The sequence below is a fragment of the Bombus terrestris genome, chromosome 14, assembly GCF_910591885.1.
Source record: "Bombus terrestris chromosome 14, iyBomTerr1.2, whole genome shotgun sequence".
Classification (NCBI taxonomy): domain Eukaryota; kingdom Metazoa; phylum Arthropoda; class Insecta; order Hymenoptera; family Apidae; genus Bombus; species Bombus terrestris.
The window spans coordinates 8,949,288-8,963,566 of NC_063282.1; the positions used below are offsets into that span (position 1 = coordinate 8,949,288).

The following is a 14,279-nucleotide window of genomic DNA, read 5'->3' on the forward strand; positions in this document are numbered from 1 at the left end:
ACGCCCACGAGGTTTTTACACAGGAAGTTTACACACCCGAACGTGATTTCTTGATCTTTTGATTGTGATAAAAAAACGGAAGACACTCGTTCACTGAACACAAAATCCCGACCTCTGACCAATATGGCACATAAAGAACGAGTCCCTTTATACGGGAAGTGAAAAGTAGTAGTTTAATCGACGATATTAGTATAATTTTTATTGGTGATTTATGAAACTCTATCCAGTTTGTAATTATCGTCTTTTTTCTCTTTTTTTATTTAAAGTGTAACGATTTCCTCTGCTCTAGATCGACAATTTCCCCCCCCCCCTGAAAATCATGTGAAAGTTTAATTTGGTGTATTAGAATAAATGATGTCACTATTCGCTTAAAGACCAACTTTCCCAGCTATAAATACTTGATAGATTTCGCAGTAGATTAAATATATAATTAAGAATAATAATAATCAAAGTAGGTATTCGTGACTTTCACGATCTAGGTTGCGCTCTGATTTAAAATCTCTAAACAAAAATTCTACAGTTCCTGGATGTTATAACTGATCCCAAAAAGAATTATGATCGATAAATAATACAATTATCTCTCAGTATTGAATATTAAATTAAACAAAAATAAATTAATTAATATAATGAAATTTTACGTTACTAAATTACTTGAGGACTCCAGATTCAAAATTTCAATTCAGAATATCCTAATAATGGAAACCTCAAGCTCCCAAAATCAAGTAAATTGAGAACTAAATGGTAATAATAATTAAATAAAATGGTACGTTACGATTACAGGTGGATCAGAAGCCGTTGCATAAGTCGAACCATCATGAGAATCACGTGTCTCAAATCACGAAATCGATCCAGTCACAGGCGAATCACAGTGCGTCGAATCACGTTCAATCCCATGGTCAGCCTAATCATGTTATCTCGAATCACGAGAACCACGTGTCTGCTGCCGGTCGTGTGCCGAACCACGTGTCGGCGACAAACCAGACGAATCACCAGAAAAACCAGCAGAACCAGCGGCTTAGCCCGAATCAGGAATGGCGTCAACCGGAAGACAACGGCAGATTGCAAGAAGATGGCATCTATGAGAGCGGGCCGGTCGTCAACGACGGAAAGCACTCTCTGTTGCAGTACGCCATGCTCAACTTTAGACAAAGTACAGAGAAGTTAGTATTCTACTTATTCCAATTCATGTTATACAATTTATTTTTATTACGATTCGTTTTATGCGATAATATATTTTTCTCAAATAGATGGCAAATATAAAATTCGAAAACTCTTGCATTGATATAAGTATAAACCTTTTCGTCATTATACTTCATTTTTCTAATATCTCACTTTTAATCGAATTTAGAAAATACATTAAAGCTTATATTTTTGCAGAGTAAAATTTTGATAAACCTATTTCACTAGTAATGCTAAAAATGAAGATTGTAATGTATTTTCTTTCGCAACATGTTGCACGCTGTACGCTCTAGACTTGGATCAGTAAGTACCAAAAAATATATCTCCCAATAAGAAACAAATCCTTGCTCTGAAAAAAAACACTTTTACCAAAACGAGGCAACGCAATAAAGGAGAAATTAATGTTAAGGACTAATTGGTCGCTCTTACGCAAGAAACAAGAGCTAGCCGTGTTGAGAAAGCATAACGCACTGCAGTTCTCAGAGTAACATCGACCATCTTGGTGAACGCGCGGCTAACGAGTACAGCTCGTCTTCTTTTGGCATTATTCCGTGATTCGCGAGTTACCGTTTTAAAGTGCTTCCTAACTTGACGAGAAAACTTCGATATATTCGTTTCACATAGAATTTTCTATCAAATTTTCTAGTTACTACCAATTCGTTCTTACTGAAGAAACTTATGTCGAAGAAGAAAAATCTAGATGGAATTTAATAGAATCGCTAATGAATAGATTTCTAAAAACTATGTACGTAAGGTTACAATATTAAATTCTAATTGAATGTATAAAATTCTAGATGAAGTGAGAATTGACATTGCAAATGTATCTTAATTGTCTTTGTTATTCAGTGACCGACTAACTGTACCAACGTGTACAAGTAATTAAAATTAATTAGGAGTTTTCACTATTCATTGTGCGGTATTCATTATTCATAGAGATTTAGAAAGAAATATTCAACCATGGTTTTACACAGGAAACACATTTGTAACGAGGTATCAAAGTAAAACGAGAAAAGAATCAGCGAAAAAACAATAACCAACAGAGGGGTCAACCTTCAACCAAGTCGAAGGGGAAACATTAAAACGCCTAACTAGAGTGTAGACTTCCTAAACATGACTTTGACAAGTGACGGCCACCCGGCCAGTACTCTGAACGGGACTTTTTCCTCTGTCTCTGTAGCAACATCCTGCAATGGAAATCTCCTTTACGGCCACGTACTCCTCCAACGAGATGTCTTCCGTTTTGGAAGGCTATTACTTACGTCACCCCCGAGTCCCGTTCCTTCGATAAATTAATTCTAACAGTCGCTTCCCGCGGTTACAATTTCCTACAATAACAAACAGAGTTTTAATAAACAAAAGTTTTAACAAAATATTTAATTTTATAGGTTTGAGATGTTGAAGACAGCAGATGGATCTATAAGTGGATCTCTTAAAGTGATCGAATCTTTGAAGAGTAAAAAGAAGAATAAAAAGAATAAAGGCCAACAGGATGGTGCGGAATGGACTTGGAAGGAACAAGTGGATCTTGTAAAATACTCTCCTGTGCCAATAGAACAGAGTCTTTTGAGACTTGATGCAGATTTAAGTGCCTTGGCAGTGGAATGCTTTTTGTGTCTGATGAGGTACATGGGTGATCAACCTTTGCCTCCAGATACTAGTGAAGTAAAATGTGTTTACACCATTCTGATGGTAAGTGACGATGTTTCTTTTCTGAACTAACAATCTCTCAGAAAACAATCCTGTCTTTTATATTCCTAGTTTGTATAAAATAAGCTGAAATGATAAAAATTTTAAATATTCTGTACAATGACATTGTTATATACAATTGTATGACAAATATAGTGAAATTTGCTGAGATAATTTGTATTGGGGTCAAGGATTTAATGATGAAGGATAATAATTTGACAACCTACTTTTAGTGCTGAAGGATTTGAATTTCCTTTTACTTGCTACTTCTTTTCATTAAAGATTTCTCCTAGATGAATATATCTTCATAATACATTCTCCAAGGAGAACGTTTGAAATACTTTCATCAAATGATGCATGCAAACTTCATTTCATTTTTTCAGGCTTATTATTATTAAAAATATTGTATTGCCTTGTAAGAATGTCTAACAATCCTTCATCACTAAAGTAATAAATTTATTAAGAGCAGGAAAATAAATTTTATATCGCTAGTTTATTTTCATATATTTTTAAAAAGTCTTACATTTAAAAAATGATACTTATAATATGCCTTAATATTCTAAAATAATTGCAAAGAGTGAAATCATCACTTTCTTTCTCCATAAACTTCTGAGAAAAATCTTTGTTTAACATCTAAGGACATTATTCTCACCACTTTCAATCTAATTACAGCATTGTCATAAGTATGAATTACTTCGTGATGAAGTTTATTGTCAATTGATGAAACAGACTACAAACAATAAGAGCCCAAATCCAGATAGTTGTCAACGCGGTTGGAGGATCTTTAGCATTGTTGCTGCTTACTTCACTTGCAGTGATGGTCTGAGGCCTTATTTAACCAAATATCTGGAAACTGCAGCTTATGATAAAAGGAGAGCTTACCATGGTACAGCCACAGTGTGTTTACAAAATCTCAGGAAGACAGTTAAATATGGAGGAAGGAAAAACGTGCCAAGCGTGGATGAAATTATGGCAATTAGTGCAGGTAGAAATGCGAAGAGACAGATTTACAGACTACCAGGTGGAACAGAAAGAGTTATTAACACCAAATGTACAACTGTTGTACAGGTAAGTTTAGTTTTTTCTAAATTATCTAATTAGACAAAGGATCAGGATAGATGCAAATAATATACAAAACAAATTAGAAAATCTATTGGATTATCTATTGTATTATAAGGCTGTTAGTAGCTAAGCGCTGACAAACAAAATAATTGCAATATAATTTACAGAAGATTCTTTAAACATTTACATTTAAAAATAACAAAGAAACAATGTATAAGACAAGTGCATGTCAATTAAATAAAACAAAACTCTAATAACAATATTTCAAACAATGACCTACATACCAATAAACTTGATTTTGGAAGGCTGTCTTAGGAATATAAATAAAATAACAAAACGTTATTAATTGATATTCTAATCAAAATAGAAATTATGGTGTTCAGATTTAAATGCATAAAATTAATTAATAATTATATAAGAAGTATGCTACAATGCATAAATATACGAGTAAATATCATATACTAAATATACAAAAAATATTAAAAATTATAAAATTAAGTTGTGACATAGGTTCTATTAAAAATATTACTAATAATCAAACAATAGTATGTACAAAATTTAAAAAAAAATGTATTTGTGCCGATATGTAGTCATCAGAGTGAATAAGATTATACATAGTATGACATACATAGTATGATATATATGATATAGGTTAAAACCTTCATATTAATGTTATAGTACAAGATTATGTACACATACTCGTAAATAATTAATTATTAATGCGTAGAATAATACTACAATTAATTTCAAGCTCCAAGCAACCAAATTTAGCAGCACGTAACCTCACAAATTGACATACTCATTACAGAATCATAAAAATTTCTCCAATTATGCAACATACTTTACAACTTTACTTACAAATAACAATAACCACAATTAGTTAGTTAACATAAATTAAATGAGAAAGCTTACTGAATTTCTGACATTCTTATCAATTTTTCACTTTTCGTAACACCCCCAATTCATCGACGCCAGTACGCTCGGAATGCCGACTAATGCGCGCCAAGATTCAAATTAAAATCTCAGTAAACCATTCTATAATACATATTCCTAAAATTTATTGAATATAAATTAAATTGTTTAGTATAAGAATCATAAAATTAATGGTATAACATTGAAAAGAAAACAAAATCAATAAAAATATCTCCTATATAATATAATAACATATATAATAATAAATTGCAAAAGACAAATTGTTATTGATTTATTTAATAGCACTTTGAGTTTAGGACTCGTTTATATTTTAATAAATTCTAGTCAAGACATGTCGAATTGCAATATATTATATGCATGTAATGACTAATTCTTAATAATTTGTTAATAACTTATCTTTTTTGCAGGATGTTATCGAGGAGATGTGCAATATAATATCTGTAAGAAACCCTCATGAAATGGACGAATTCTCGTTATATTGCATTGTTGATGGTGATGCGTTTACGATGCCTTTAGCCAGGGATGAATACGTACTAGACGTAACTACGGAATTACATAAAAATCATCAAGTCTTCTACTTAATATTCTGCAGGTATATGTCTTTCCATTGATAAAAGGACTTATCTAAAAAGAAATCTATCGATTCCCATGAAAGCAATGCAAATAAGAGAACAAAAATAATACAATCTTTTTCAATTTAGATCTGTATGGTATTATCCTCTCAGACTGGATGCTCCATTGTATATAGAAGTCGTGTTCAATCAAATTGCTCCAGATTACTTGGAAGGTCTTCTACTAGTTTTACCTGGTGAACATTTACCTCAAGAAGTCATAGTAAGTCTTTCTATCTTTGGTATTTTATATAAATAATATATTGACATTGTTTGGAGTTTTCAATTAATATATTTTCTCTTTTCTTTCTAGTTCGATATGGCTCAAATAGCTGCTCTTTTACATAGAGCAGCAGATATGACTCACGAACCAACAACGAAAGAAATTAAATATTTATTACCAAAACCAGTGCTCAGTTTGAGAGAACCACGGCCACAACAGTGGTCAAATATGGTCCAACAAGCATGGAACAATGTCCAACACAATACAGTTGCTGCTTGTAAAGCACAGGTGCTTGGTACGTGTTTCAGTTCTTATTAGCGAGTATTTATATCATAAAAATAATGTTTAACTTTATTTTTAGAAATTTTATGGAAGTGGCCATTATTCGGGTCTAGTTTCTTCGCTGTGAAGAGGGTGCCTGAAGGAAAAGAGAAGGGTGGTGATCATATTTTGGCGCTCAACAGGCATGGAGTGCATTTTATTGATTTAATCACACATGTAAGTAATTCAATCCCCGTTTTCTGCCTCTATGTAAAAAAGCAATAGATAATTCAATGAAACCGACGCCAAATTTTTAGGAGACCCTATACCACTACCCTTATTCCGAGGTAATATCCACGAGGAAAGTAAAATCCGAAGAAGGAACTCTGTACCTTGACATGAAATGCGGTAATTTAATGCAACAACGCATCACACGACTTCAGACTGAACAAGCCCATGAAATTTCACGACTAATTAGACAATACATCACCATGGAACAACGAGCCACCAATGCTCAAGGTGCTAGCATTGGGTTTGGCATGAGATAAAATTCTCCATCTGCACTTTGAATTTATAGTAATCATATAGATCAACATTTTAGAGACGTACAATCTTTTTGTATTGTTTAATCGGATAAGAAACGCTGTAAATACATATTTAAGAGAAACGATTCCGTCATGATAAAGGAAGACATCTTCGAAGGAAATTTGATCAAAGAAAAAGAAGTTCAATATATCGTAAAGTGCTCATAAAGTTCGAAAGTTTCAAAGAATTGTCAGTAAAATTACGTTTATTCTTTCATTATTTATTTATTCAAAGAGCAGAAGATTTGGTTAAGATTTTGTAAGAGATTTTATAATACACAAATTAAGTGAAGAATATAGTTTGAGAATCTTTTGACTTGTAAATATGTTTAGTTAGGAGCAAACGAACAGAATTGAAACACAGCTCATCTGGTAACACTATTACAGATAAAATTACCGTAACTATCTCTCAAATCGTGACAAGGTATTTCTCATGTTTCTTCCTCGTTTTAAGAAATACCTTTCTATAAACTTCGACGAGTACACCGAAATGTAACAAACTTAAAAAATAAGTCAAGTACATACCTCGATGCAAAGGGAAAGTAAATGATCAAGAATATCGCGTTAGATCAAACGCACTATAAAGATACTAACTCAACAATATTGCAATGTTCAAACTATCGTTTCATAAAATAATAAGACTATTTAGTTACACAACAGTCTTAAGAACGAGAATGTCTGATAAACTTCTTCGTTAAGGAGAATTAATTTTATACATACCGTTGAAAAGGGGAAAAAGAAGAAGAGGAACGAATGCTCAAGTGTCTAAGCAATTATTCTCAACTCTGTAAATACGCGTTTAGAAACGTCTAGAGAAAGAGAGAATTACAACGAGAGGACGACGGTTCTGTAAAATGAAATATGTCGATACATGGCTCACTAGTAGCTTTTTAATAGGGTTCGATGGCAGGACACGTCGATACTCTCGATGGCTGCGTCTTCCGGTTGATTTCTTTTTCTTTCAGTTTCAATGAGGGCAATTTTCTTCTCATTTTTTTAATAATCGAAGAAATTGCCGATCGCCTTGAATAATAAGGAAAATAAATTACATGTTTCGACGTTGAATAGGATCGATTTATTTATATAAAAAGCGTAAGAAAAAGAAACGATACGGTACACGTAAAAGTTAATGTAAATCCAATTAAATGCTAATATCTTTAACGAGTACGTTCTGATGGAGACTAACAAACTGCGGTTACATGTTTATCACAAGGACACATTATTATTAATAATTGTACGTATGCGTATCGATGTGAACGGAGATGTTAAAACTTTATATTAAAAATTTCTACTTATACGAAAATAGTTGTATGCCTCTCAAGTTACCTTTTCTCCTTTCCATTTCAAAAATGTATATATAAAAACATATAAAAAGGCAGTAAATAATAATGATAACGTATTAATAGATCAAATTAATAAATCATATTTTTGAAATTAGAGAAATTAAAGAAATTAGTATTACTTTATTAAATATGAGGAAATTACACAGAGAAATACTCAGATAGAAGTAAAGAGAAATTGATTTTACACTCTGTGTTTTGGTATGCATATCATTCTAAATTATTCTATCTCAGAGCCTTTCTAATCTACTTATAATCATATAACCTGTTACCTTACGAGAAAGCTTTTTAAATTTCAAGCAATCATTCAGTCACACGAAGTCAATAAGAAATCATAAAGCAACAAGTTAATAACTTCTTGTGCATTATATGTCAATTCTTCGAACGACTTGGACTCGAACCAGGTGTTTTCATTTTCGTTTCATGAGGCCAATTACTGGCGGTATGTTTAACATATCCAGGATCAGTGGGTGACGAAGGTGTTCGAATGTTGAGTGTCTGTGTCCCCGTGCTCGCTGTTCGGAGCGAAGTAAAGCATTCTTCCAGTATTTCGATTTCGTCTTTTCTCTGGTCAAATTCTTTTCCATAACCCTTTGGCGGCGGTGGAATATTAAAAGAAACATCACGATTTTTTTTCTGACTTTTCGGCGACATTCCTTTCATTCGAACTGGCACGTTGTCGTACTGACTAGTGTCAGAATATCTATTAATGTTAGAAAACCAAGAAATAAGATAAAAAAATTTAAGAAAATAATAAAATGATAACAGGTAATAGGAGATTATGAAACTAATAATTATAATATAATAGGGAATTAATGCGTCAATGAAAATTGATGCAAAGGCGAAAGAATGACTTCGTCGATATTACCGAAGCTAATATTATAGTAATAAACTGCTCATTTTGCAACTACCTGTAACCTTCGATAGCTTCGTCCACATCGCGCTCAACCTTCATAATCTTCACACTAGGATTCACGATCTTCGCGAATATAGGTTCACTTTTATGATTCGTTTCGGTTGGAAAACGAGGCGTGTCAATTTCATCCACTGGACGTTGATAAATATCATGAACCTTATAAACCACAGTAGGCGCTTCCATTCCATGATCCGTTCTATAAGAGTCCCTGCTCATAGCTTTTTGCATCTCAGAATCTCGATACATTTTCGAGTCCCGGAGAGCTCTCCCATTTTCAAAATTCTGCGTATATTCTTTTGGTTCTCCGTATTCTCGACTGAAATTGCCAGTTCCTTCATCTTCATACGAATCTTTCGAACGCTGCTTAGAGGAGCGATTTTGTTCCCATTTTCGCGGATCTTCAGACTGTTCTTGCCCTGAACTCTTTTGATGTCTTTCATCTACTTTCTCGAAACCATCATTTATAGTGCCACTGTCGTCGTTTTTGGAAACTTGAGGACTGCTTATTTTGGGGGATTTTGTTTCTTTTTCGCTGGCCAGAGTCGTCGTTATTTGTCGTTTAGCTGTTATATATCAATCAAAAAAGGAAGTCAACTTAATTGTGAATAAAAATAAAGATAAAATTTCTGGAAACTTAATTTTTTAAGAAGTATTATCTCCATAATTTATATTTATCTATTATTATACATGTTGTTAATTTATATATTGTCTCCTTAATTCATATTTAACACTTCCTTTTATATCTTAGCAAAAATGTATGATACCTCTTTTATCAGTCAGAAGTTCTGTCATGCCATGCTTGTCCTTTTTCTTTGGCGTGCTCATTAACAAGTCAGCGATGAAAACTAACGCTGTTAGCAGGCACAGTGCCCCAAAAACCGCGGCGTTGTCTATCAAATCCTCAGGGACGTTTTCAATAGACGCCAACGATAAAGCGCCGACGATACCGAAAAGAATCACTCCAAGTCCAAGGAAGAATATTTCCTTAAATAGAAAAGAAAGATCTTCGTACACTCATCAAGCAGAACAATGAAATGTTAATGACTTCCTCTGTTTAACATAATCCTCATTAAAATCCTCGGAACCTTTCATATCCCCTATCGTCTCATAAAATTCAAGTATGAATGCGAAACAACCTTCACACGTTTACGACCATTAACAATTCGATAATTCGTATTTCTTTTCAAGATTTCTTTACAATAGCGATTGTACCGCCTTTTAGTGAAACATTTCTACAAAAATCGTCGTTTATGTCATCTACGAGCAAACAGCTAAGAATTTCAGCACAGAATTAAGAATATCAACAATTTACTTTAAATGAAAATTTCTGTCTTAATGAACGCGTAGATCCGCATGTGGAAATCATTGTGATCTGCCTAACCTCAGTTATGAGTCATTAACTAAGAACTAAGTTACAGTAGCGTACGTATTACGTGCTCAATTGCCATACACCAAGGCAAGGATGTTGTTACGTGCTCCTGCTTGTAGCTTGCTCCTACGAAGGATACTTTTAACCTTGCCCCTCAATGACAGTGCTAACTGGACACGACAGTTCTCACGCTATCGTTAAAACACGTGCTCTATATTTAACTGATTTCTTGTTTCAAGAGTCCATTTGCATAACTTGAAAGAAGCATGAAAAAAAGTAACCTTGTAAAAAGAGCTCTGCTAACACAGATCGGTACATCGTAACTTCGAATGCAATGATGATTGACTAATGAAAGAGGTGTGTTCGCCGGAAAATATTTGCAACCAGGAAAGATATTGAAAATGCGTTCATGCTGAAGATTAATATCGTGGGAGTCTTGAATATGTTGCTTTGAAAATTTATTATAGTCTCTATCGTTGGTATTAATTGCGAAAGTATTTCGTGTATTTATCTTGGTGCATTTAAAACTGCAATCGAAAATCACGTAGGAAATGTTTTATATTTTTGTAAAAACTCATTGAGGTACTGATAATCTTGTAACTTTCGTAATTCGAGGATAAGTAAAAAGTAAAACCACAATCAGTTACTAATATTATTCGATAATGGATCAGTCATGGAGTCTAGTAATTTCAATTTTTATCTGTTTCATCTCACTTTTACTGGTGAAACTTGTCGGAATTAATTCCTAGTATTCCTGACCTTACAAATAAATTTTAACAAATATTCTTTTACACACTTAGTGTAAGAAAATTTCTATGATTTTCCATCGATGCTAATCATTAACTATATTCAATAGCAATTTAAGATCCCGCATTTTTTTCAGTAGTTAATTCAATTATAATTATTGTTTCTTTTAAGAAACATTTAAAGTTCTGCATTCAGGGTGTTGATTAAGAAGAAAGATACATCAATGTACGATAAAATCAGCCTCGTTGAAGGACAGTGTTCCGTAAAAGAGAAAGAATACCTTGAAAAGTCCAAACAATACGACTATTATGGAAATATGTCGACTTGTATAATTATCAAGGAAGAAGTGAATTAAAAGTTCGGGAAATATACATCGAATTTTTCGTCGTGTCATATACATATACTGTTTAAAGAAAAGAAGTTACAAAAAAACGGAAAGAATTACCGTCTTTCGACCATCTAGCTCTCCTGTCGCAGCAGCAATAAGAAGACCCGTCGTGATTATTATGTAACCACCACAAGTCGCGGTTGCAAGAGCGGCGCCTAGATTAACAAAAGAAAAGTGTGTTGTTGCGTGTTTTACATTCCTTTTTCCAACATATACTATAGTACTTATACATTAATTACTATAAAGCATAAAATAAATTTCCATTCAAATTAATCTACATAGAATAATGCACTATCCGACCATAATCTTAAAAGTATTTATGTAATGAAATATTTTTGATAAATGTTTGCTAGACAGTTTGCAGAATTTTTATTGTAACTCTGAAAGATAGAAAAACTAACTGACAGCAATACAAAAATATTTTTCTCCTAATTTATGGCGTAATGCAAACTATAGAGATAAACGTTTCAAGAAAGTAATAAAAATTAGTAGGTCTTTTGGATCAATTTTGCTTTTGTAAAAGGAAAAGTATAAAGTAATAGATATTAATTTTTGAACCTATGGCGCCCCATGTGACGTTATTCAAAAGGGACCATTCTCTGCTACGACTTCTCAAATAATGAAACACTCTTCGGCTTTCGTCATCAGTTACCCTGAGTGCCACCACGCAGGCAAGGCAAAGCATCTGCAACACGAATGTTCATTGTTGCAAAATTTAATAAGAATGAATGAATTAAAATTCAATTATCTAGCGTTCAGTTCCGTTCGCAGGAACAATTACAGATAATTGATTGTGGGAGTATTTAAAGAAATCCTTATCTCGTATTGTGAGAACACTGATATAAGAGCAATTAGTAATATATAATTGAAATGCAAATTGTGCTAGAATTTTTTTTTAAACATTAACGTTCATTATCATGTATGAATATGTAACTGAAGTAGCTTGCAATATCAAAACAAATATATGTACAAAAATAAATATACAATTTTTCCATTGTTACGCACCACTTCGATAATCCTGATGAATACCTTGCGATTCCACATATTTAACTTTGTTTATCAACAATTCCCAATTTTACAATGTTCATTCAACCATTGTTAACGTATTTAAATTTTCAAACTGTCATGAAGAATTTGGGACAACGTCGAGTAGAAAGCTTCATCATATAATTTCACTTATCACAACCCGCATAAAAATAGTTCATTTCACATTCAGTAGGCTCAGAAGAATTACACAAATGGTATACTATCAAGAAAAGGAATATAATCATAAATTAAAAATTATTAAATATAAAATTTATCTGCATCTGTAAAATTAAAAAAAAAAGTACGAATCGGATCTTTAAAAAAGCGAACGATTAAATCTATCCCAGCAGTTAGTTCGTGATCAACTGTATTAATATAATAATCGTTAAAACGGGCATGTGGGGGGTCGCGTTATCTTACTCATTAGTGAAATTCGAGCGATGGGATTACAAGACGAACCGCGGCGCGCGTCGAACGACAACTGAAGAGATAGAGAGGATCGTGGTTCAAGTTGCACGGGCTACGTAGTGTCACGTAATAAGGTCTGCGTACTGCAGGTAACAATGCTATTATCGTACAGTGCATTGGCGCAGTACGGTGTGAATTTTCGCAATAAATACCATGGAAATGGTTAACGAACCGCTAATACCTTGAACCGGTTCGATAAGGTTACAACGAACGGCGAAGATAGGCGAAATTTCAGAGAACGTTCGTTTCTTTGAATGCAGTCCTTATTTATTTGCTGTCTACTATAATTGATAAAATTAATAAAACATTCTCGTTTCAATATACGAATATTATAATGAGTAGCGAAGCAAAGATATTGATAAGTAACCGCGAATTTTGTTCAGAGATTTTGAAAGCCCCCAACGTTAAAAAGTTTGAGATGGATAAAACGGACAGTGTTTGGAAAGAAGTAGCTCACTACAGAGGATAAAATTTGTTATCGAGGCGGTTTGAATTTGGTCTTTACGTATTAATATAATTACTAAATAATTATGCATGAAAAACGCGAAATGATTCATTTAATGTAACGTGACAGTGACGTTGATGAAGCTTAGGATACCGTAAACAAATTGCAACGACAAATTACTCATTTGTAATCTTGTGTAACATAATTTTCTTCTTGAGTCACGTGTAATGATTATGAATCACCTGTAAAACTATGATTTATTTCACCAGAAATAGTCAATCTTGAAGAGTGAAATTTTTCTGGAACTTGTATGGAATAAAAAGTTCTAGAAGTTTTTAAAACGTTTTAATCGAATCACATTCTCTTTCTTCCCAATCCCGACTCACATACATTGTATTGGAAATTCTATCCGAACGGCCAGTTGTTGACGTTCATTGATTTCGATCCTCGAGCGGGCAACAAGTTGCCGAGAAGACAATGTAACATCGACGAAGCTAAAATACTTTGAGTAATCGGGGCTGCGTATGGAAAATTCCTATGAATTCATATCCGCCTAAGGAGAGATAAATATAAGCAGATAAATAATATTTTAAAGAGTAGGGATTCATATAACATAGTCTAATCAGATCATTTAATATTTTAATTAATTACATTTGCTTTTAGTTAAATTTGAACTAAAATTTATACAAAAAGATATACACATAGACAACAATAAAAAAGAAACATTAAATTTGTGAAACGAAAATTAAGAGAAATACTATTTTCTAGAGATTTTAGTAATTAAATTTTTAAGTAATAGATTTAAGTAGTAGATAGTAAGTAGTAGATTTAATAGTAAAATATCCATTAAAAAGAAGGATTTTCACTTCAAATAATTGTTAATAAAGAAAACAATTAAATAGAAGCATTGAGAAGAATATTTGAAAAGTTTATATATATGTATGTACATATGTAGACTGATATTCATCTCCAAATATCTACATGTTCTAGAATGCAATCGAAGAAGTCGTGAAAGGAAAAACATACGAAAGCGTTGACGCG

The 14,279-nt window shown here is 32.9% G+C and overlaps 2 protein-coding genes across 7 annotated transcripts in view; one reads left to right on the forward strand and one right to left on the reverse strand.

The window, feature by feature from the left end:
• Positions 1–7,842, forward strand: part of LOC100645139 (unconventional myosin-XV) — a 62,936-nt gene extending 55,094 nt beyond the window's left edge. For 4 of the 5 annotated variants that reach the window (XM_048412275.1, XM_048412276.1, XM_020866332.2 and 1 more), the window contains 8 exons: positions 781–1,160; positions 2,565–2,868; positions 3,538–3,933; positions 5,268–5,452; positions 5,562–5,694; positions 5,785–5,989; positions 6,056–6,192; positions 6,273–7,842. In XM_048412275.1, coding sequence (XP_048268232.1) covers positions 781–1,160; positions 2,565–2,868; positions 3,538–3,933; positions 5,268–5,452; positions 5,562–5,694; positions 5,785–5,989; positions 6,056–6,192; positions 6,273–6,503 — 1,971 coding nt within the window. In that variant the 3' untranslated portion in view covers positions 6,504–7,842. Of the gene's footprint in view, positions 1–780; positions 1,161–1,472; positions 1,483–2,564; positions 2,869–3,537; positions 3,934–5,267; positions 5,453–5,561; positions 5,695–5,784; positions 5,990–6,055; positions 6,193–6,272 lie in introns of those variants that run through there. The other variant, XM_048412274.1, reaches the window with a different exon arrangement.
• A 131-nt stretch (positions 7,843–7,973) lies between these two features.
• LOC100645262 lies at positions 7,974–12,862 on the reverse strand. Of its 2 annotated transcripts, XM_003400798.4 has the most exons (7): positions 12,746–12,862; positions 12,305–12,545; positions 11,858–11,984; positions 11,357–11,454; positions 9,560–9,779; positions 8,791–9,358; positions 7,974–8,582 (listed from the first exon to the last, which is right to left on the reverse strand). In XM_003400798.4, the coding sequence occupies exons 2-7, from the start codon at positions 12,341–12,343 to the stop codon at positions 8,252–8,254; spliced, it is 1,383 nt and encodes a 460-aa protein (XP_003400846.1). In that variant the 5' UTR covers positions 12,344–12,545; positions 12,746–12,862; the 3' UTR covers positions 7,974–8,251. The 2 variants fall into 2 exon arrangements, with proteins under 2 accessions (XP_003400846.1, XP_020721992.1); XM_020866333.2 differs by having other exon boundaries at positions 12,305–12,812.
• Between the last annotated feature and the right edge of the window lie 1,417 nt (positions 12,863–14,279).